This window comes from Sebastes umbrosus, chromosome 5 (assembly GCF_015220745.1).
Source record: "Sebastes umbrosus isolate fSebUmb1 chromosome 5, fSebUmb1.pri, whole genome shotgun sequence".
In the NCBI taxonomy this organism is placed as follows: Eukaryota; Metazoa; Chordata; class Actinopteri; order Perciformes; family Sebastidae; genus Sebastes; species Sebastes umbrosus.
Window position 1 is genome coordinate 36821276 of NC_051273.1, and position 20739 is coordinate 36842014.

Genomic DNA, 20739 nt, shown 5'->3' on the forward strand with positions numbered 1-20739 from the left:
GAACAAAGAGACATGTATGAAGAATACAGTATATGATAGCAGCTACTCTATATTCAGCTACGGTGACCAGGTGTCCCACTTAATGAGCGACTGCACAGCATTTTTATCCTTTGTCCCTTGCGCTACGCCTAACGGGGAAAATTGCGAGTCGCAAGCTATGCGGATTTAGGCGGAATATGATGGAAACTACCACAAAGAAAAAGAAATGCAGCTAAAACGAAGACTGGGAAACTACTTAGAAGTGGGTGGGTGAAGCCGGTGGAAAGCGATTCTCAGAGTTTTTTGCGAAATTTGCCACAGCACATGTGAGTCTCACAAGAAACATGTGGCTCAATAAGAGATGTGCCAATCTATGGATACATTCGGGTAAAGCATAGAGATGTTAGGAGGTAAGGGGCAGAATAGAAATGTTTATTTTTAAATTAGATAGACATTATATCAAAATTGTAGACTACCTCTCAGCATTGGTAACGTATCCCACATTGTCCCACACAAACATACTCTTTGTCCCACATTTGTTTTGTTGGGCTCTGGTTACCCTATATTCAGCAGACTACTACACCTTCACCATAGGTGAGCAAAAATGGACTTTGTACAAGTGTTATGAAAGGGACTGTATGTACGTTTTTACACATATAAATGTTTTTTAATATTTTTTTATGCCAATGTGTGAACAGGTGGTAACCTAACCTAAAAAATGAGACCTTCCGTTCTGGGTTTCCTGTATCATCCGGTAGACTGCTTTTAATGTGAAGAATGAGAGACGTTTTTTCCAGGAAAATCCAACAGATGACATGCGTGCTCGCAAGTGCCTTTATTTTCAGCTCCGCTTCAGGATTAACAGTATGCAACCATAGCTAAGGTTCGGTTAGAAATGGAGTCCGCTAACGCCAACAAATGACCAGCCCCCACCACAACTCAGACTCCAACACAAACTCTGCGGAAGCAGAGTTATATCTAGTGAAGCCCGTCTTGCAAAACGTCAATGTGACCGACGTCAGAGGAAAACTAGGATCAACATCGGTGACAGAGATTCATATGTCAGACACGGATGACTCAGGAGCAAAACAGTTGCTAAGATCACCTGACATTCAACGAGAGGTCAGAGACAGAGGCCAACAGGATGATGAAGAAGAGTCTGCCAACGTGCCGCAGCAGAGATCATTGCATCGCACTGCTGCTGACTCGGCTAATCTGTCACTCATCCCCGCAGGATTACTAAAAATACACTAATCAGCCCTGTCTGTAATTGGATTGATGTGTGTGTGTGTGTGTGTGTGTGTGTGTTGGTGTGCTTTATACGATTTGTTGATCTAAGTGTTGTTCAGCTGACTGGCAGCGGCCTGTTGGACACTGTGTTTCTATAAACTGATCATTATTTTCATTATTACGTCAGAAAATAATGGAAAATGTCCATCAGAAATTCTTAAGAGTCCAACGTGACGTCTTTAAAGGTCTTGTTTTGTTCGACCAACAGTCAAAAACACAAAGAGATTCAGTTTATTGAGCTATTTGGCAGTTGGTGGTTGATAGTTGACTTAAATGATCAACAGGTAATCGATTAAGTGAACTGAACTTTCTCTCGAGCCTGTCAGTGAAAAGCTGCCAACACTCAATCAAATATTAACATCAAGTTAAACCCACTGAATTATTATTCATTATTATAATCCACATGCTGTGGGTCAGCCATATTTTCTCAACGTTCATGTCAACGCCCAAGTGCTAATTACAACTTATTACTAAACTCAACTAACTGACTGAAAATCACGTGACCAACTCTGGAGTCACCCGACTGCAGGGTTTACGCTAGACTTGTTTTTTTTGATGGGCCAATGTGGCCGTTAATATTCTAGAATTCCGACCATGTAGAACAACTACTGGACATGTGTTTTAAATAGCCATATAAAAGCCTACATTTGACAAAACTTGAAAATAAGTTAAATGAAGAAGCAGTCTGGAAAATAAATTGTCTGGTCTGTCCGATTTCCGCGTTTATCAAATTCAAAATAGTGTTGGGTGGCTCGTAGGGCTGTAGCCCACCCAATAGTTTGAAGCTTCATTCATAACATTGACATTGAAATTATTATTAATACCCTACTGAAACATTGTGTGCAGTCCACCTTCTCTTCCCCTCTCTGTCTCTCTCTCAAGCTCGCACACAGTCATGGCGAGCGCGGCGCCGTGCTCCTCGTCTGTTATTTTCTCAGTCTGACGTCTAGAAGTCAAAATGTATTGAAGAAGCATAGATGTGATCATTATTTATATCATCATTGTCGTGGCTGGGTCCGAGCCACTCTGTTTGTTTCGTATTTACTCAGTCAGCTGGCTGTGTGAGACGACCGGCTTTTTTCACACAGAACAGAGAGCCAGCGGACCGTGAGGAGATAAAGTGTATTGGAATAGAATCACAGTGGAGCGAACGCATCTCGGCAGGATATCTGACAACATTAAGCTATTTAAAGGGACTGTTTGTAACTTCTTACAAGTATAAATCAACCGGGTCGGTGTCCCATGCACGCTCGCATATGCGCGCTCGCGTGTGGCTACGCTGTTCAGACAAGACTCCAACACAAACTACAGTGAAGCACCAAAACCTCTTGGTTGTATCTAGTGAAGCCCGTCTGTTAAACAGTGTTGGCCGCGGTCGGAGGACGCGGGGGAGACCGTAGCTTTGGTCTCCAGGACCGGAGTCTCTGCTGTACTCTGCTCCTCTGCTCCTCTGTCTGCTTGCCTGCCTTCACTCAGCTCGCTCCACCTCTCACGTGCATGTGTTCACACTCCACACTGCAGAAGACTTCGTAGCTCTGAGAATATCTAGTGAATGTACAGTGGACGTTTGTGCAGAAATAACTGCTGCAGCTCCTCCAGACCAACAGAGGTTTCCCGTGTCTTGTGAAGTGACGGGGCTCCGCAGAGAGAAACGTTATCGTCTCCGACCAAAACTCCGGTGTCTCCCCTGTTCCCTCCGGCCGCGGTCGGGAGGCTGAAGCAGGAAAAGCCAACACTAGGATCAGCATTGATTCATGGATAGACCTTCGTCTGGTCAGCTAACTTTACTGCCATGCAGCTGAAATATAGAGTGATATTGTGCTTTTAGCTGACGTGTGTCGCCTCACTGTTTTGAGCGATGCTCGTTCATGTCTATGTAGAGCAAGCACAAGTGCGAGCAACAGGACGCTGACTTTCATTGACTTAACGGCCACAGGTGTCGCTGTTAACAAGCATTTCTGATTCTTACAAACAGTCCCTTTAATATGCTATTAATTAATTCATTCATTTATTTATCTGGCATATTTCCCAATGGATATTTTGGCCGTTGATCATTTAATCTGCTGGGCAACTACGCATGATACCGGCTAAAAGATGGCTGACGTAAACCCTGTGCGACTGTCCCCGATGTTCGATTTCCAGAGCTGGCCTGAAGCATAAGCCAATTAAGCGTCTGCTCAGGGCCCCCGTGTTTACCAGAGGGCCCCCAAGAGTGCTTGAAATGTTTCACAAGAGAACTTATGAAAGAGCCGGGGGACCTATATGCTCACTACACAAGGCCACAAATTACACAAGAGCCCCACCTCCCCCTCGTCTCAAAGCGTGTGTCAAGATTGACATCTTATTAGATTCTTTATATCTTTAGTTATATGTAAGTGCAGGTGAAACAACAGCAGCAGAGAAAGAGGGATGTTGATTGGCTGCAGTGAGTGCAAGTTCAGGTCTACAAGCTGTGCAACTTTCTGTACAATCAGCAGTCCTGCTATATATAAATCTGTGCTTTCACCTGTTTCTCCTTATTTTTCATCTCTTCTGTTTGTTTTCCAGGTGCAAATGATGAAAGAGTGACAGCTATATAGTGCTAGCTGTATTTTTATACATATTTTCCGCATGTGATGTGACAGTGACAGTGTTGTTTTATGTGCTGTGCATGTCAGCTGCAAGAAGCAACATAAACGAAACATCCCTCCAACACAGCAGCATATCATCAAAATGAACACCAAACCATCATCTGATCCACTGAGACAGATTGTCCTGGACCCAGAGAGTCCCAGGTCTGACCCTCTAAACATCCACCTTTGACCTCTGACCTCTCTCACCTGATGAGGTCCAGCAGGGCATCGGCCGAGGTCATGACAGGCCCCCCTCCCAGCCGGTTACTCTCCATCTCCGTCCCCACACCGGGTTTGATGATGAGGACGAGCACGATGCCAACCACCACGGCGATGAAGGTGGTCCACAGGTAGTAGGTGACGGTCAGGACACCCATCCGACAGCACGCCTTCGACTCCATCGACGATAGACCAGACATCAAACTGCACAAACAGACGGACACTTGTTGGTTTAAAGGCACATTTAGGAATACTCTCATGTTCTGTTGTCTCCAGTTTCCAGTTTCATCTCTGTAAATGGTAAATGGACTTGCATTTATATAATGCCTTTCTAGTCTTCCGACCACTCAAAACGCTCAGATCAGGATCAGGCTCATAGACACAATCAGTTAAAAATGCCCTTGATCGGCCTCGATACCAATCTTTGAGATCCACATCCGTAGTCTGAACCACATTTCATCACAATCCATCCAATAGTTGTTGAGATATTTCAGTTTCATAAAGTTATAGTGATGGATTAGCTTTTTGCAGTAAGTTTTTGAACTGCTGTTATCCAACAAAATACATGTGCATCATACAGACCTTGCAGGTGGATTCTTTTTCTCTTTTGATGGAGCTAGGCTAACAGTTTCCCCCTGCTTCCGGTCCAGGGGACATTTTATGGGTAGTTTTTTCAGTCCACAGACAACAGTGGATTGAAGGAAACTTTTAGTTCCTTGAAAGGTAGTTCCAGGGACTAAAGGTAGTAGGTAGCAAAGGGACCTTTTGATGGAAACCCGGCTCTACGGTGGCCGTCAGGTAACATAACAATGTAAAAGTCTCTCTTTGGAGCCAGTGTTTGGTTTGTCCGTTCTGAGCTACTGGAGAAGCATGGCAGAGCAACATGGCGGACTCCGTGAAGAGGACCTGCTCCCTAGGTACTGTAGATATGAAGGGCTCATTCTAAGCTAACAAAACACAATGATTCACAATGATGTTTCAGGTGATTATACACTAATGAAAACATAGTTATGAATATAATAATATTCCATTTCTGCTAATAGATCACCTGAAATGTTACACACTGTTCCTTTAAGGAACAGCTTGAATGCAGGCAATTTATTCTTAATGCAATGCTGAGCTATTCAATTGTCAAGTATATACATTGGATTGATTTAAATAACTTTAATATACTTGAAGTGTGTATTGTGCAGCTCTGACTTTTTATCTATCGAAATCATAAGGACAACATTTTAATGTGTCCAATGCTTTGGTTTATGACCAAATACCTGCAGAACTAATGGCACTCCCATCAGCCTCAGCTGTACTTACTGATAATAAGCTAATGTTAGCATGCTAACACACTAAACTAAGATGGTGAACATGGTATTTCAATTTTTGTGGAGGTTCAACAACAGTTTGGTTCTGACCTTGAAACTCTCTGTGTGGTGTTTTGGTGCCCAGCTGAACAAACTGGTGGGAGATTCATTCAGATGAAGCAGTACAAACAGAGTTGTTGATATAAGGACTTTGTGCTGACATCTTACAAACCTGCTCGTTTCTGGAGGAACGTCACTCAGCTGGCAAACCAAATACTTGCAGCTAATGTGCAGAAAATAACGCTTAAAATGTAAATGAATTCAACCAGTAGATGCGTTTAAGTCAGCATAAAAAAAAAATAACATTAAAAGTGTTTAAAGCATTCTGCATTGATCTTTATACTGTGTGAAACGTTTCTCCTTCAGTTCATTAAATATCTGCAAACATATGAAGGCAGCAGCATGAAAACAACACCAGACTGCTACAGAATAACCACACACAACTCTACACACACATCACACTGAGCAATATGCAGCTTTGAGTAAGTCAACTTGACTACTAAAAAAAGAAAAACAAAAAGAATAACATGGACGATTCCAGGATTATGTACTGAGGATTCACCACAACCACAGAGTTTTCTCTGTGGATAGATATTATCCTTGCCTGGGTCCACACCTTAGAATCTTCCCACTCCACGAGTTCCAGTTGACAATTCTTTCTGATATCAGGCAAATATGATCCCATCTGTTAAAAGGCTCTGATGAAGGGGTACTTGTGCATAGAAAAGGCTGGGAAACTCATCAGTAGTGGAACCTTAAATGTCAGAAATCGTCCAAACTAAATTTCTTTTTGTCTCCAGGCTTTACTCGTTTCATTTGTCTCGCTGATGTTTCATTTACTATTTAAATATTTGTAATAAATCTGCTGGTGTGTGACAAACATAAAAACATCGACCTACCTAGATGTGATGAGAGGAAGGATGAGCATCTTCAGCATCCTCATCAGCAGCTCTCCAGGAAAAGAGAAGTAGATCTTTGCCTGTGGTGATAAAATACACCTCAGATCAATATTTCAAAATAAAAGCGGGGCTTTTGTCATTGTTTGTTTAGTTATTGGTAAAATGCTTCATGGTGTTAGATCTTTTTGACCTGTAAAGCAGCATAAAGCAACATATTGATGCTTCTGATTCTGTTCTGTGCAGCAAAACAGTTGGTGAAGTTACACATTCATATTGGTAGAAAGAATCATGTCTACAGAAACAAACTTTAAATAAAGTAGGAACTGAAGTTAAACAAACAGATGTTGTAGAAATATTATTTGTAAGGTGGTGTGGAGAGTTTCTATAACGCAATCCATACATGTGTACAAGAATCTGAAAAATGTGTACCCATACTACCCAAATAAGTGAACGTTTGTACGTATAAGGCTGTCAAAGTTAAAGCGATAACGTGTTAGCGTAAATTTGTTTTAACGCCACTAATTTCTTTTACACAACTTACGATTTTTAGGTTTTAGCGGGCTCAGTTTTAAAGCTAGAGTGAAGATGGTGATGATACTAGAAAACCTAATGAATCCATCGGTACCAACCATGTCATACTAGCTTGTCGCAAAGGAGGCTAAATAACGCTCCAAACTTATGCTAAATTTTGGCGAGGAAAGACTGGCATAGCCATTTTTAAAGGAGTCCATTGACCTCTGACCTCAAGATATGCGAATGAAAATGGGTTCTATGGGTACCCACGAGTCTATCGTAGCGGACCCTCAAAAGGCTGCAGCAGCGTGAGCCTGCGAGCTTTGACTCAGGGTGAATAAACCCTGAGCTAGAGACACATCACTGCACACACCTGCAGATCTCAGCAGGAGCGCAGCTAAAGTCACATTAAGAGGCGACTTGAGGTATTGTTCAGTATTTTGAGCACATTTTCAGAATCATGTTACCAAATACAAATTAGGACTGTCAAAGTTAAAGCGTTAACGCATTGACGCAAATTCGTTTTAACGCCACTAATTTCTTTAATGCATTATCGCAATCAATATTTCAGAGGTAGAGTGAAGATACTGGCATCATATGATATGTCATGGCCATTTTCCTTGACCTCTGACCTCCAGATATGTGAATGTAAATGGGTTCTATGGGTACCCACGAGTCTCCCCTTTACAGACATGCCCACTTTATGATAATCACATGCAGTTTGGGGCAAGTCATAGTCAAGTCAGCACACTGACACACTGACAGCTGTTGTTGCCTGTTGGGCTGCAGTTTGACATGTTATGATTGGAGCATATTGTTTTATGATAAATGCAGTACCTGTGAGGGTTTGAGGATGAATGAAAAAGGAAACCAAAGAAACATCAGATTTGGTGCTTGGTTTAAGGCAAGACAAGGCGAGATGTTGGGCTATTTTGCTTCTTTCAGACTAGTAGAAAGAAAACATCCAAAATACACATTTAGGTGTTATTTTTACTACTTTGTCTATTTGCATTTGTAGATTTCTCCTGAATTCACCAAAAGTTAGCTTTAGATAAGGCCTCATTTACATATATGAACATAACATTTCAGAAAACTTGTAATACAAAAGATTATTGTCTTAATGTAAGTGATCACCTGGGAAGTTTCACGGTGATACCTATTAGTTAAATTTCTTGTATGCATGGAATTTTACAATCCACATCTTTAAAGGCCGTTGTTTCTCTAACTCTGAGTCAGAAATCTCCACTTCAGTAGCACTTACATCCACCAAACTTTCCAGTTTCATTCCTATCTATATTCAGAAGGTTTTTACTGAAGGGTTTGTTCACACATCATTCATAGCCTGATTTATACAACATTTTATTTCTAAAAACATGGCGAAAATGGATCTTTTTATGGCTGTTTACAGTATTTTCTTATTAAGAAGTGATACAAAGAGATACCCAACATTCCCTCAGTGAAAACCTTTGATTCTAATATGTCAACAAAATGAAACAAGAATTTTGAACCTGGCTTTATCCAATGTTCAGATTTCTGTTCCGGAAATGTATGCAAATTAGCACATACGTAATAAGATAATGCCTCATTTTCATATTCAAACATAACTTTTCAGAAAATATGAAAGACAAAAAAATAATTGTGTTTATGTTAGTAGTCAACTGGGGAAGTTTCATGGTGATATCTATTAGTTAAAATGTCGACCCTATTCTCCTGTAGTGTCTCCCCTTAGACACTCTTGATCAGAGCATGTGACGTCTACTTAAACCTTTAACACTGGAAGACCTTTTAATTCCAGAGGCTCCTCCAACACACATTCACATTTGAAACTAGAAGGCCGCTGTGAGTGTGCAAAACTCCGTCAAGGCCGTTTCCATAAGTAAAAAAGTTGAATGGGTTCTTCCTTGGCCCGTGCTACACCCTTCTACCATGTTTTATGAAAAGTGACCCAGTAGTTTCCGTAAACCTGCTGATAAACAAACAAACCGATCTGAAAACATAAGCTCCTCGGCGGAGGTATTATGTTGTGATCCTGTGTCCTCCATGTTTCTGTCTCTATATTCAGCCACTGTTGAACAGATCAATCATTCCTGGAAAGAGTTCACAGAGAAACGGCACTATTTCTAACTAACAGTTAAAATGCTTTATATACTATTTATCTAAAAGGCTTGAGTTGAATGTTATTTAAGAAGTCTGTAAAATATTTCATTATGTGTATTTTTAGTATTATTTAATTTTAGGGCTGCAACTAACCATTATCTTAATGATCAATCTGCAGATTATTTTCTCAATGAATCAATTGTTTTGTCTATAATCTATCACAATATTATCTATTTATTTTGATAAAAATGTCCATCATAATTTTCTAAAGTCCAAGCTGATTTGTTCAACAGTCCAAAAGATATTCAGATTACTGTGATATATAAGCAATGTTGTAAGGTAACTACGTACATTTACTCAAGTACAATTTTGAAATACTTATGAATTATATTATAATAAATAGATATATATTATGTCATAAAATTAAATTAAACTTTTACTAAACTACATTGCAGAAGGGAATATTGTAGTTTTTACTCCACTTCATTGATCTGACAGCTGTACTCACTTTTCATATTAAGATTTCACAACATCAGCATAATAAAATATATAATATTTCTTATTAAATACATAACAGTAATTAAAAATGCTGCATATACATGCAATAATAATTAAATCATACAATGTTTAAATAATATATGAGTAACACTCATGTGGGCATTTTTATTTTGATACTTTTAATTACATTTTGCTGATAATACTTGTGTACTTTTACTGAAGTAAAATTCTGAATGCAGGACTTTAAGTGTGGTATTAGTACTTTTACTCAAGTAAACGATCTGAGTACTTTTTTCACAACATAAAGACAGAGAAAAGCAGCAAATCCTCACATTTAACATTTGTGCTTGTAAAATGACACAAACAATTAATTGATCATGCAAATAGTAAACTGATGGATCATTTTAGGTCTCATTCACAGAAAAACACAGTCTCAAAACTTCAATCCATCATTGGCTTTTTTTTTTGTTGGCCTAAAGGTCGTCACATTTAAATATGTTAAATACCTACCATGTGTATGTATAAAAGGTACAATGTGTAGGATTTGGTGGCATCTAGTGGTGTGTTTGCAGATTGCAACCAACTGAGAACCCCTTCGCTCACTCCTCCCTTTCCAAAACTGCGGTAATGTGAGCCGCCAGTTTCAGCTCCTCACAGTCAGCTGAGAAAAAATATTTGGCTCTAACTGACAAGAAGAAACTACCTGAGAGGATGACGGCCACTTTGATTGAATGGAGGAATTAATGAGGTTTGGACTGGCTGTAGTCTCCCTCTGTGATTGTTAATGCTCCCTGACACTGTTTTCTACCACAACAACATGAGCCTGCAGAGGTTCAGTGGTTCCATTTAAAGGAAAACATCAGCATCAGAGGTTTAAATTAAATTCTAATTAGCCTTCAAAGCTGCCTGTGGAGATTTCTTTAAAAAAATAAAATTAAAAAAATGTATGTAAAACTCATTGTGTGTATCCTTGAGCTCTAACAAACCTATTTCCTTCCTTATAAAACATTTGCAAAGACGATTTTTTTTTCTTCAATATTTAAATCCTGCATTGTTAACATCCATGTTTGGGACCCTCTTGTAAAAACAAATGTCAAAAACACCCGACCGACTGGAAAGTTAAAGGAAAAATATCAACATGGGAGCTTGACGGGAAATTTAAACCTGTAATAACTTATTTTTGGCCACTTGGGGGCAGTAGACCAAGCTGTAAACACGTCGATTGCATCCAAAATTCCATACTGACATGATAATATTACGCTATGACAGTATGTGAGATTTTTTAGTATGTCCAGAATCTTAGTAGGAAACCATAGTACGCGAATTGCATACTATTTCCGGTGAAATATTACAGTACGCAAACACTGGACACTATGCCGGCATAAATATCCCATAATGCAATGCGGTAGTGATGACAACGTTCGTAACAGATAATGGCAGACAGCTCTGTAACATTCAATTAAAGTGTGAGTATAACATTCCACTTTGCTAGAGGCATAATATAGTTTTTTAACTTAGTTCAGACTTTATGATTCTCACAAATCAGCGTTTGGTCACATGACGCTGGCACGGATCACAATGGTTACACGTTTCCAACCAGCCAGGAGGCTTTCAAGAAGTGAAGTGGTAATCAAAGTTCAGTGTGTCCGAAAAGATACATACTAGAGTTTATTCCCACAAAAGCATGTTGAATGCTAGTACACATATTGAATATGTAGTGCATAGTATGTGATTTCGGACGCAGACATCGCCTTATAAAGTGGCTAACATGTTAGCAAACAGCTGCCTTCAACATGCACAACATGATCATCCAAGCTAAAACAACTCAAATAGTTTAAGCTATTAAACTGAACAGTTAGCTAACCTGAATTAAACAGTTTTAGCTGCTAAAATCAGCAGTTAGCTAACTTGAACTAAACTGTTTTAACTGCTAACCTCAACCAAACTGTTTCATTTGCCACTAAACTGAACGAGATGTTGAAGTATCAGTTGTCTACTTCTACGTCCAGCAGACACAGAGCTACTTCAGCATCTGGCCAAAAATTAAGTTAGTAAACTGAACTGTTAACCTGAATTTAAAGAGACTGTTTGTAACTTCTTACACGTATAAATCATTGCTGGTCGGTGTCCCATGCGCACTCGCTTGTGGCTACGCTGTTCAGACTCAGACTCCAACACAAACTACACGAAAGCACCAAAACCTCTTGGTGATATCTAGAGAAGCCCGTTTGTTAAACAGTGTTGACCGCGGTCGGAGGACGCAGTGGGAGGACGCAGGGGAGACCGTAGCTTTGGTCTCCAGGGCCGGAGTCTCTGCTGTACTCTGCTCCTCTGCTCCTCTGCCTGCCTTCACTCACACACCGCGCTCGTTCTTTCTCTTTCGCTCCACCTCTCACGTGCATGCGCGCACACTCCACACTGCAGAAGAGTTAGTTTAGCTCTGAGAATATCTAGTGAATGTACAGTGGACGTTTGTGCAGAAATAACTGCTGCAGCTCCTCCAGACCAACAGAGGTTTCCCGTGTCTTGTGAAGTGACGGGGCTCCGCAGAGAGAAACGTTATCGTCTCCGACCAAAACTGACCTTCGTCTGGTCAGCTAACATTACTGCCAAGCAGCTGAAATATAGAGTGATATTGTGGTTTTAGCTGACGTGTGTCGCCTCACTGTTTTGAGCGATGCTCGTTCATGTCTATGTAGAGCGAGCAAGCGCGAGCAACAGGATGCTGACTTTAGTTTACTTCACGGCCACAGGTGTCGCTGTTAACAAGACATTTCTGATTCTTACAAACACTCTCTTTAACAGTTTTAGCTGCTAAAATAAACAGCTAGCTAACTTAAAGCAAACTATTTTAGTTGCTCAATTAACTAATTAGCTAACCTGATCTACACTGTTTGAGTTTGTTAGCTCAAACTTTTAGCTAATAAACAAACTGTAAGCTAACCTAAACTATTTTAGCTAGTAAAACAGTAGTTGGCTAATTTGAACTGAACTACTTTAGCTGCTAACCTCAACCAAACTGTTTAATTAACCACTAAACTGAATGAGAAGTGGAAAGAGCGGCAGAAATTAGATGTTGATATATCAGTTGTCTACTTCTATGTCCAGTAGACACAGAGCTACTTTAAAAAAATAAAATAAGCTAGTAAACTGAACTGTTAACCTGAATTTAACAGTTTTAGCCTGTTAAATTAGCTCTAAATTTGAGCACTGACATTTTTCGTCTGTGCATTTGAGTCCTAACAGGAAATTTTAAGGACACTATGAAAGCGAGGAGAAATTTAAAGGAAGGTATCAGTGGGGAAGTCCCATCATCTAGCCTGTCATTAATGGACATGCAGCATTGACAAAACAATTTAATTAAGTCTTGTGGGAAATTAAATTTCAAGGCCTGTGGAAAGTATTTACATGGGAGCCATTTTTTATATTTTGACATGTCCCAGCAAGTGAGTCCTGTTGGGAAGTTCAATAGAAAGATTCACATGGACCTTAAAAGAAAGTATCAATGCAGGAGCAAATCTTTTGAGTCCCAGCAGGTGAGTCTGGAAAGAAAGTTAAAGTACAGCCCCGTAGTTAACACTTTCCATCCCAACATGTGAGTCATAGTTACCTGTGTGGACAGCTGAGTTCCCCTCAGCATGAAGCCTAGCGTGCAGCCGGTGATGACGGCGATGACCGATAGTGTCAGCAGCCCATGCCTCTTTAAGAAAGTCCTCAGGTTACTCTTCAGGTACCCCGTCCCCTGGAGGAAAGTCTTCACCCGGTCCCCCATCGTCCTCCCTGCGTCTCCCGGAGCATATGAACCCTGGTCGGAGCGCGCCTCCTCCTCGCCGCTCGGTAAAAGAAGCTCCTCCATGCCGTCCAAGTTTTCTGTTGGCCTCCGTTACTGCGTACGGCTGGCGGGAGACAAACCTGTAGAGAGCCGAAGAAGATCTAACCTTTTCCACTGAGGGATTAAATCATCACGATCAGAGCCAACGGCAGCGCTGCAGGCCGGCTGCAGGCAGACTTACAGCCACTATAAGAGGCTTAAGATGGAATAACCTCACACGCCTTTGTTGTGGCATCTGGTCTTGCTGCTGGGCCATCCTGGACCCGGTCTTGTTGTTGTTTCTGTGTTTTTGGCTGAACTGGAGGGGTCAAGAAGTCTACAGAGAGGTCAGAGGATCCTGTAGGTTTAGATGGAGTTGTTGAACTCTGAGGTTTTAACTTTCTGAGCTCAAATTATGGTCAGTAAGATTTTGTTACTAAACTAAAAGATAAAAAAATAAAATAATGCAGCCTATCTTTCTCCATTCATGACTCCCATAACTAATTCCAAGAGGTTTTGACAGTATGTAAATAGTTATTCATGTAGGCCTAAATCGATGTAAGGTTTGTGTCTTTTAGGGAAAATGTGGCTGGCAAACAAATGAGGTCAGCTTATTCTCATTATCAATTGTTTAGTCCAACCAACAGTTCAAAATATTCAGTTCAGTAAGTTAAGTAATAATACACAACTAATTCTGGCCACGATTCCTTATATAATTTGTGCACATTTGTTAATTTGTTATCGGACCAAATGGGTGGACCAATGGCACCTTCCCCACCCCCTACTTCCACCCCCCTTGCTCAGATCACACCCATGTTCCAACTCTTCTCTCCACATTCACACACTTGCATTTCTCTGCAGAGTTCAGCTGCAGATCCTCTCATGTCCACTAGATGCTGCTCCAAGAGAAGAATCAACACTGAACTCTACAAATCTACCACCACCCGCAGCAGCAGCAGCAGTAGTAATAGTAATATTATTATTATTAGTGGTAGAAATATTAATAAGATCAAGAAAAAAGTTGTGATTGAGATGTGGCATATCACTACTATACTCGCTCCATCTGAATAATACATTTTGTTGATGTTGATAAAAGGATGAGATTAGTCAGCTTTGTAAATTAAATTAAATGTACACTATAGGCTACCGTATAAAATAGAATGTAAGACTGTCAGACTGCAGACTGTCAGTCTGACAGTATGTCTGAAATCAAATTGTTCATTTTAACTGGACAACCTAAAAAAGATGCCAACAGATCTGAGAATCTTTCTTACAGAAAGTAAAGTGGAATCTTGATCAGGAGGCCGACTGCTGAGTTCCACCTCTATAATCCGTAGATGGATCTCTTATTGATCACATTACAGTTGACCTAAACTCTGGGATTACATTCAGATGTCCAGATCCTGACGTTAGCATTTGACAAAGTTGGCTTTAAAGATTACAAACTCTGGTCCATCAGGATTAATCCAATCACTGCTGTTAGAGGCTGGTGTCACGCCAGGATCAGGTCTGAGGGAAGCAGCTGTGACGCAGTGATTCACCTGCAGGTCCACTAGAGTCCAACACAAACTCACACCAAGACCAGAGCTGCAGGCATCCCATGTATGTATCATGAACTGGTTTGTTACCTCGTGGCTGATCTCATCAGTCCTGTGATTCAATAGTGTGTAAAAGTGTTGAGTTCAGTGTCGACTCGTCTTTGGTCCGATTCTACACCGAAATGTCCAAAAAATATTCTTTCACAATGAACGCCACGCCAGAGCAGCAACATCCGACGGAGAAACATGAGTCAATGAACAAACAAAAAGAAGACCAATGATGAAATGTAAAACAGAGTGAATACTGGACTTCCATTCATCATGTACACATCATGTTGTTCTGTGTCTGCTGCTGCTTACATCACATAAAGAATCAAGCTATTCTTACACAACAAGTATGTTAATAATCACTTTAATTTCTACTAACACAAAAGAAACATGAGACAACAATGGGATGACACCATCATAAATACAAAACTATTCAAGATCACAATATGAACACACAACAATGAAAAAAGTCATAAAAATATGCATGTACATGGATATATGTTGTCGAGTATCTGTAAAAGGCTCCAGTGTGATTATTTCAACTTCATACAGAGACTAGGTTTATTAAAAAACTAAAGCGGAACTTAACACCAGACTCTGTATTTGACTTTTGCAGTGGTGGAAAGTAACTAAGTAATTTTACACCAGTACAATTTTGAGCTACTTGTACTTTACTTGAGTATTTATTTTATACTTTATACTTCTACTCCACTACATCTCAGAGGGAAATATTGTACTTTTTTATTGCACTACATTTACTCGACAGCTGTAGTTACTTTGCAGATTCAAATTGATAATACAAAATATAATCAACTAATAAATTATGATGCAGAGTCCTGCTCACCCTGTCGGGGTTCATTATCCCTCTTATTACATAGCTACTTACCAAAGAGAGCTATAATTTGACACAAAATATTGATTTAAAATGATTTCATTGCTTCCGCTAAAAGAATAGTCCTCTCGCTGTGTACAGAGATCAGAACTGCGTCCATAGCAACGGTCTGCTATAGAGAAATAACAGACCATAGAATGCCGTAGTTGACCAATCAGAATCGAGTATTCAACAAAGCCGTGTAATAATATAGATTAAGCCAGCCAGCAGTATATAAAGTAATTAACATTAGCTCCACCTTTACTAGCTGCAACATTGAAGTGATAAATACATTAACGCATCAATAATTATAATCCAATTACTTAAGTAAAAGATCTGAGTTCTTCTTCCACCTCTGAACTTTTGGTTTACAACAGTGTATTGACATGAGGGGTAACTGGTAAAAAAAAGTATTGCAGAAATGAAAAAGTGCAAAAAAGCGATTAATTACTTGTCAATGAAATATATTATTTGATGTATATTTGTTACTTACCTACAATAATTCACTTGTCTTTACAATGTTTGAAGTCATTATGTGTTTTTTCTTCTTGTTTCTTCACTGAACATATCCCCTTTCAGCAACGTCTCCCATTCTTAAATGATTATTACAGTATATTTATCTTCATTTAGCTGCTTCAGCCTGCATTTCAACAACTTCAAACATTCAATTTAGAATCTAGAATTCAAATTCCAGTAATTTTGTAACTTATACCTAGAGGATTTTAAATAAACATGCTAAAGCCCAAATTAAATTACATTTAGTCTTCTGTTTTTGTAGTCATAAATAATGTTGACGTTGTTTTTTAAGTAATGTTAATCATTTGAATGAAGAAAAGAAAAAGCCTTTGGGGAAATATCAGAAATGCTCCTTTTGGTCTCAGCCATCTCGGGGAGGTCTCAAAGGTACACACAATGAGTTTTGGCGAGAAGGTTTGTTTTGCTGCCTTCTGGTGGAAGTTACATGTGTGTTTCACTTGTAACCACACCCAACAGTGATGTCATAGTGTCCTGGAGTATACCTGTAGATCACTGCAGCAAGTTAAACTACTGGAGGTCAGTACAGACAAGATTTTACGGGGGGGAACGTTACTCTTTAAGATTCATTTGTTATATTTCTGTTTAAACTGTTTACATCACAGACACAGCTGACAGCTTGTGTTCATCCAGCTGATCCAGATGTTTCTGCTGCCTTTATGGAGTTATGAGTATTCCTTTGGTATTGCTGTGTGTCAGAGCACTTGTGTGTCAGGGCACTTCCTGTGTGTCACCACTTGATGAAGACGAGTGCGGCGAGCACCGTGTAGCCGAGGATGAGGAAGAGCACTTTGAGCAGCCGGTCCCGTTTGTCATCCAGCTCTCGGGACAGAATCTCAAAGAAGGTGACAAACAGGAAGGTTCCGGCGGCGAATCCCTGCAGCACCACCGACACCATGCTGCCCGCCAGCGTCTGAGTTGACTCGATACCCATCCCCACCACCATCCCCAGCGGGATCATAAGGCTGACCATGACGCCCAGCTTGGCGGCGTCCTTCATGCCGAGCGACGCCTTGGCCACACTCACCCCGAGTGCCACGGCGGCCAGTGTCTCGTGCACGGCCACGCCCAGGAAGAGGCTGCCCAGCTTAGCTCCGTCCTCCTGCAGACCGAGCGCCAGGCCCTCAAACACAGAGTGAGCCGACAGAGCCAGGACCAGGCTGGCTAACCGCAGAGGCCCCGCCCCCGCCAGCTCAGCGGGGCTGAAGTGTCCGTGATGGTGTCCATGGGAACGGTGCTCGCCACCCTCGCCCGGCGAGCCCCGCGCAGAGGAGATGAAGGGCGTGTCGTACTCTGAGTCGCTGCCGGCCTCGGAGCCACCGGCGTTGAAGGTCTCCAGGTCGATGAAGGACGGTTTCTCCTTCCTGAAGGTGAGCACGGCCTGCTCCACGAACACGGTGAGAAAGAAGCCAAGCATCATCATTGTCTCAGCCAGAGGATAGTCACTGCTGATCTTCAGCTGCTGGAACACTTCGGCCACCTGTCGATAGTCAACACACACTGGAGATCAACTCAGATCAAAACTCATCCAGCTGGACGGTCAGACGGCATTTTAGTGGTTCTGAATCCAGTTTCAAATCCAAGTTCTGTTGAATCTTTTAGATTTCTAACGCCAAATTCACACCAGAGCAGCGGCGAAGTGCGGCAAGATGCCCTGCAGTGTCTATGAAAAGCTGCGGCGGCCGCTCCCAAGCTCAGCGAGCTGTAGCCTCTTGATTCTGTGGCGAATTGTAGCCAAACTAAAAGTTGGGAAAAGTTATACTTTTAGCAGCAAAGTGCGACCACAGTAAACCCACAGCCAATCAGTAAACAGACCCTCTGACTCCAGTGAGATGTAGACCTATGTTACAAAAAATGTCTTCCCGTCTGAAACACATGAACAGCAGCCTCCTAGCTGCAGAAAATTGTAATTATTGCAGCGAACCGCACTTCTCTGCAGCCTGGTGTGAATTCGACATAATCACTGTCATTGAATTTGTTGTAGGGTTGGGCCAGTGTAAATATTTTCAAACCGGCACCACCTTGACTCAGCAGCCGCTCCACCAACACTAAAATGAGAATAGCTGGTCCACTTTAAAGGTAGGTCAGCCAATTATGTTAATCACATTGTTATATTGCTTATTACTATTGCAATATAAGCTGGATTTAGCGCTGTGGCGCCGTCGGCACCTGTTTCTGATGTAGGCTACTTTTATTTGCCAGAACGTGTCATATAGACCAATGCTGATTCAGCCAGTTTGCATAAAATATGCATTGTGTGTGCATGTGCACATGTGCGCGTGTTACCTTGTCTCTGACGGCAGGCAGCAGAGCGTTGAAGCATGTTGCCAGGAACACGCCTCCTCCAAACGAGTTACACAGAGACAGAGCTCTCCTGTATCTGTGTGCCTTGTCGTAGTCGGCTAGCAGGAGGCGCACTGGGACCAGTACACCCGCCAGCATGAGACCGAACAATCCCAACAGGCCGAGCAGCTTGGCCACCAGGATCTCCATCCTGAAGCTCAAACACTACAGCCTCATCACACACACCTCCACTCTGCAGCTGCTGGACTCTACTGGTTCTAATGGGACAGACAGAGACACTGTGAGCTGAATGAGAGACATTTGTGGACAGGGAAGTACATAATAAACCAGTCCACCCAGATTCTTCAGCTGAGGATTTGGCAAAACATACAAATCTCCATTGACAGAGAAAATTACTGCGTTATGGTTGAAAACAATGAAGTACATTTACTCCTGTATTTTTCTTGCGTATTTCTATTTTGTATTTAACAGTAAAATCCTACTTTTACATTAATGCATGACTAATGATCTAATGATCTAATAGTGTAACTGAGCGTGATATGTACCCTGATGGTACTTAGTTACATACTGTTACTTCAGTCATATGTTCAATGCAGAGCTGTTCCCTGTAGTTGAGAGGAGGATGTTCACAGTGAGGTGTGAAGATAATCATCTGAATACTTCTACACAATCATGAGACATCCTCCTCCTGACACACTCTAAATATTAGAAAAACGTCAAACTACATGAATAAACTGGTTGTTTGTGTGACTGTTTATTAACCGTTATGTTAATTTTATGTCAACGTCTAGTTACCAGCATTAACCCCGTTAACTTCTGGTAGGAACTTCACAATAAAACATGACCGTGCATCAGCACTCGTGCCAATATTGTTTTACAAATGTCTCCTTCAGATCTCGTTTACTCTTTAAGATTAAACTACTAAACGTGTAACTTTACAAAAGTGCTTCTTCAGTTATTCTCATACATTTGACTCGTTTACGTTAGAGGCTAAATTAATCACTTCCGCTCGTGTTCCGGCTAACAGCGGCTAACAGCGGCTAACAGCGGCTAGCTTGACTGAGCTGCTAACATTAGCATGTCGTTAGCAGCTAGAGATGCTAGCTAGTAGCTACAACCTGAACACTGTGGTGATAGATGGAGGAAGCTGTTCACCTCTGTGGTTTGTTTGTTGTCGAAGCAGCGACCTCAGCTCAACAGAAACATGTTAAACCTCTAAATCACGAGTCGGCGTCACTGTGTTTACCTGTCCGACCGTCTCTCCTCCAGCAGGTGAGCAGGAAAAGACTTCCTCATTACGTCACGCGTCCTCTGAGCGCTGAGTGGTCATCATATTAATGACGTCATTCAGCACCAGAGCGTGAGTGGTGTTTTATTCCCAGAACAACAGTGATGAAAGAAGTATTCACATCCTAATACCTTGTACTAATACCACACAATACAAATACTCTGTTACAAGCTAAAGTCCTGCATTGAAAATGCTACTTAAAGGGACTGTTTGTAACATTCAGGAATGTCTTGTTAACAGCGACACCTGTGGCCGTTAACTCAACGGAAGTCAGCGTCCTGTTACTCGTGCTTGCTCGCTCTGAATAGACATGAACGAGCATCGCTCAAAACAGTGAGGCAACACACGTCAGCTAAAAGCACAATATCACTCTATATTTCAGCTGCTTGGCAGTAATGTTAGCTGACCAGACGGAGGTCTCTCCATGAATCAATGCTGATCCTAGTGTTGGCTTTTCCTGCTTCAGCCTCCCGACCGCGGCCGGAGGGAACAGGGGAGACACCGGAGTTTTGGTCGGAGACGATAACGTTTCTCTCTGCGGAGCCCCGTCACTTCACAAGACACGGGAAACCTCTGTTGGTCTGGAGGAGCTGCAGCAGTTATTTCTGCACAAACGTCCACTGTACATTCACTAGATATTCTCAGAGCTAAACTAACTCTTCTGCAGTGTGTAGTGAGCGTGCATGAACGTGAGAGTGGAGCGAGCTGAGTGAAGGCAAGCAGGCAGAGGAGCAGAGTACAGCAGAGACTCCGGTCATGGAGACCAAAGCTACGGTCTCCCCCGCGTCCTCCGACCGCGGCCAACACTGTTTAACAGACGGGCTTCACTAGATACAACCAAGAGGTTTTGGTGCTTCCCTGTAGTTAGTGTTGGAGTCTG

At 41.5% G+C, this 20739-nt stretch overlaps 2 protein-coding genes across 3 annotated transcripts in view; both read right to left on the bottom strand.

Moving 5' to 3' along the window:
- The window catches only part of LOC119487902 (excitatory amino acid transporter 5-like), a 32609-nt gene extending 17535 nt beyond the window's left edge, over nt 1-15074 (bottom strand). The window contains exons 1-3 of the mRNA XM_037768980.1: nt 13076-15074; nt 6358-6437; nt 4089-4304 (exon numbers count right to left, since the gene is read on the bottom strand). Of these exons, the coding sequence (XP_037624908.1) occupies nt 4089-4304; nt 6358-6437; nt 13076-13321 (542 nt within the window). The 5' untranslated portion in view covers nt 13322-15074. The remainder of the gene's footprint in view (nt 1-4088; nt 4305-6357; nt 6438-13075) is intronic.
- Nucleotides 15075-15210: 136 nt separating this feature from the next.
- On the bottom strand, nt 15211-19955 carry LOC119487908 (zinc transporter ZIP3-like). 2 transcript variants are annotated; one of them, XM_037768994.1, is made up of 3 exons: nt 19818-19955; nt 18554-18828; nt 15211-17747 (listed from the first exon to the last, which is right to left on the bottom strand). In XM_037768994.1, exons 2-3 carry the CDS (start codon nt 18758-18760, stop codon nt 16998-17000), a joined length of 957 nt encoding a protein of 318 aa, XP_037624922.1. In that variant the 5' UTR covers nt 18761-18828; nt 19818-19955; the 3' UTR covers nt 15211-16997. The 2 variants fall into 2 exon arrangements, with proteins under 2 accessions (XP_037624922.1, XP_037624921.1); XM_037768993.1 differs by having other exon boundaries at nt 19727-19881.
- Between the last annotated feature and the right edge of the window lie 784 nt (nt 19956-20739).

What these genes read in the sequence shown, in the direction of transcription:
- LOC119487908 (XM_037768994.1), bottom strand. Translation starts at nt 18,760, where the DNA reads ATGGAGATCCTGGTGGCCAAGCTGCTCGGCCTGTTGGGATTGTTCGGT. An exon ending in TGCCTGCCGTCAGAGACAAG is followed by an intron (nt 17,748 to 18,553) that starts GTAACACGCGCA and finishes GACTATCGACAG; the next exon opens with GTGGCCGAAGTGTTCCAGCA.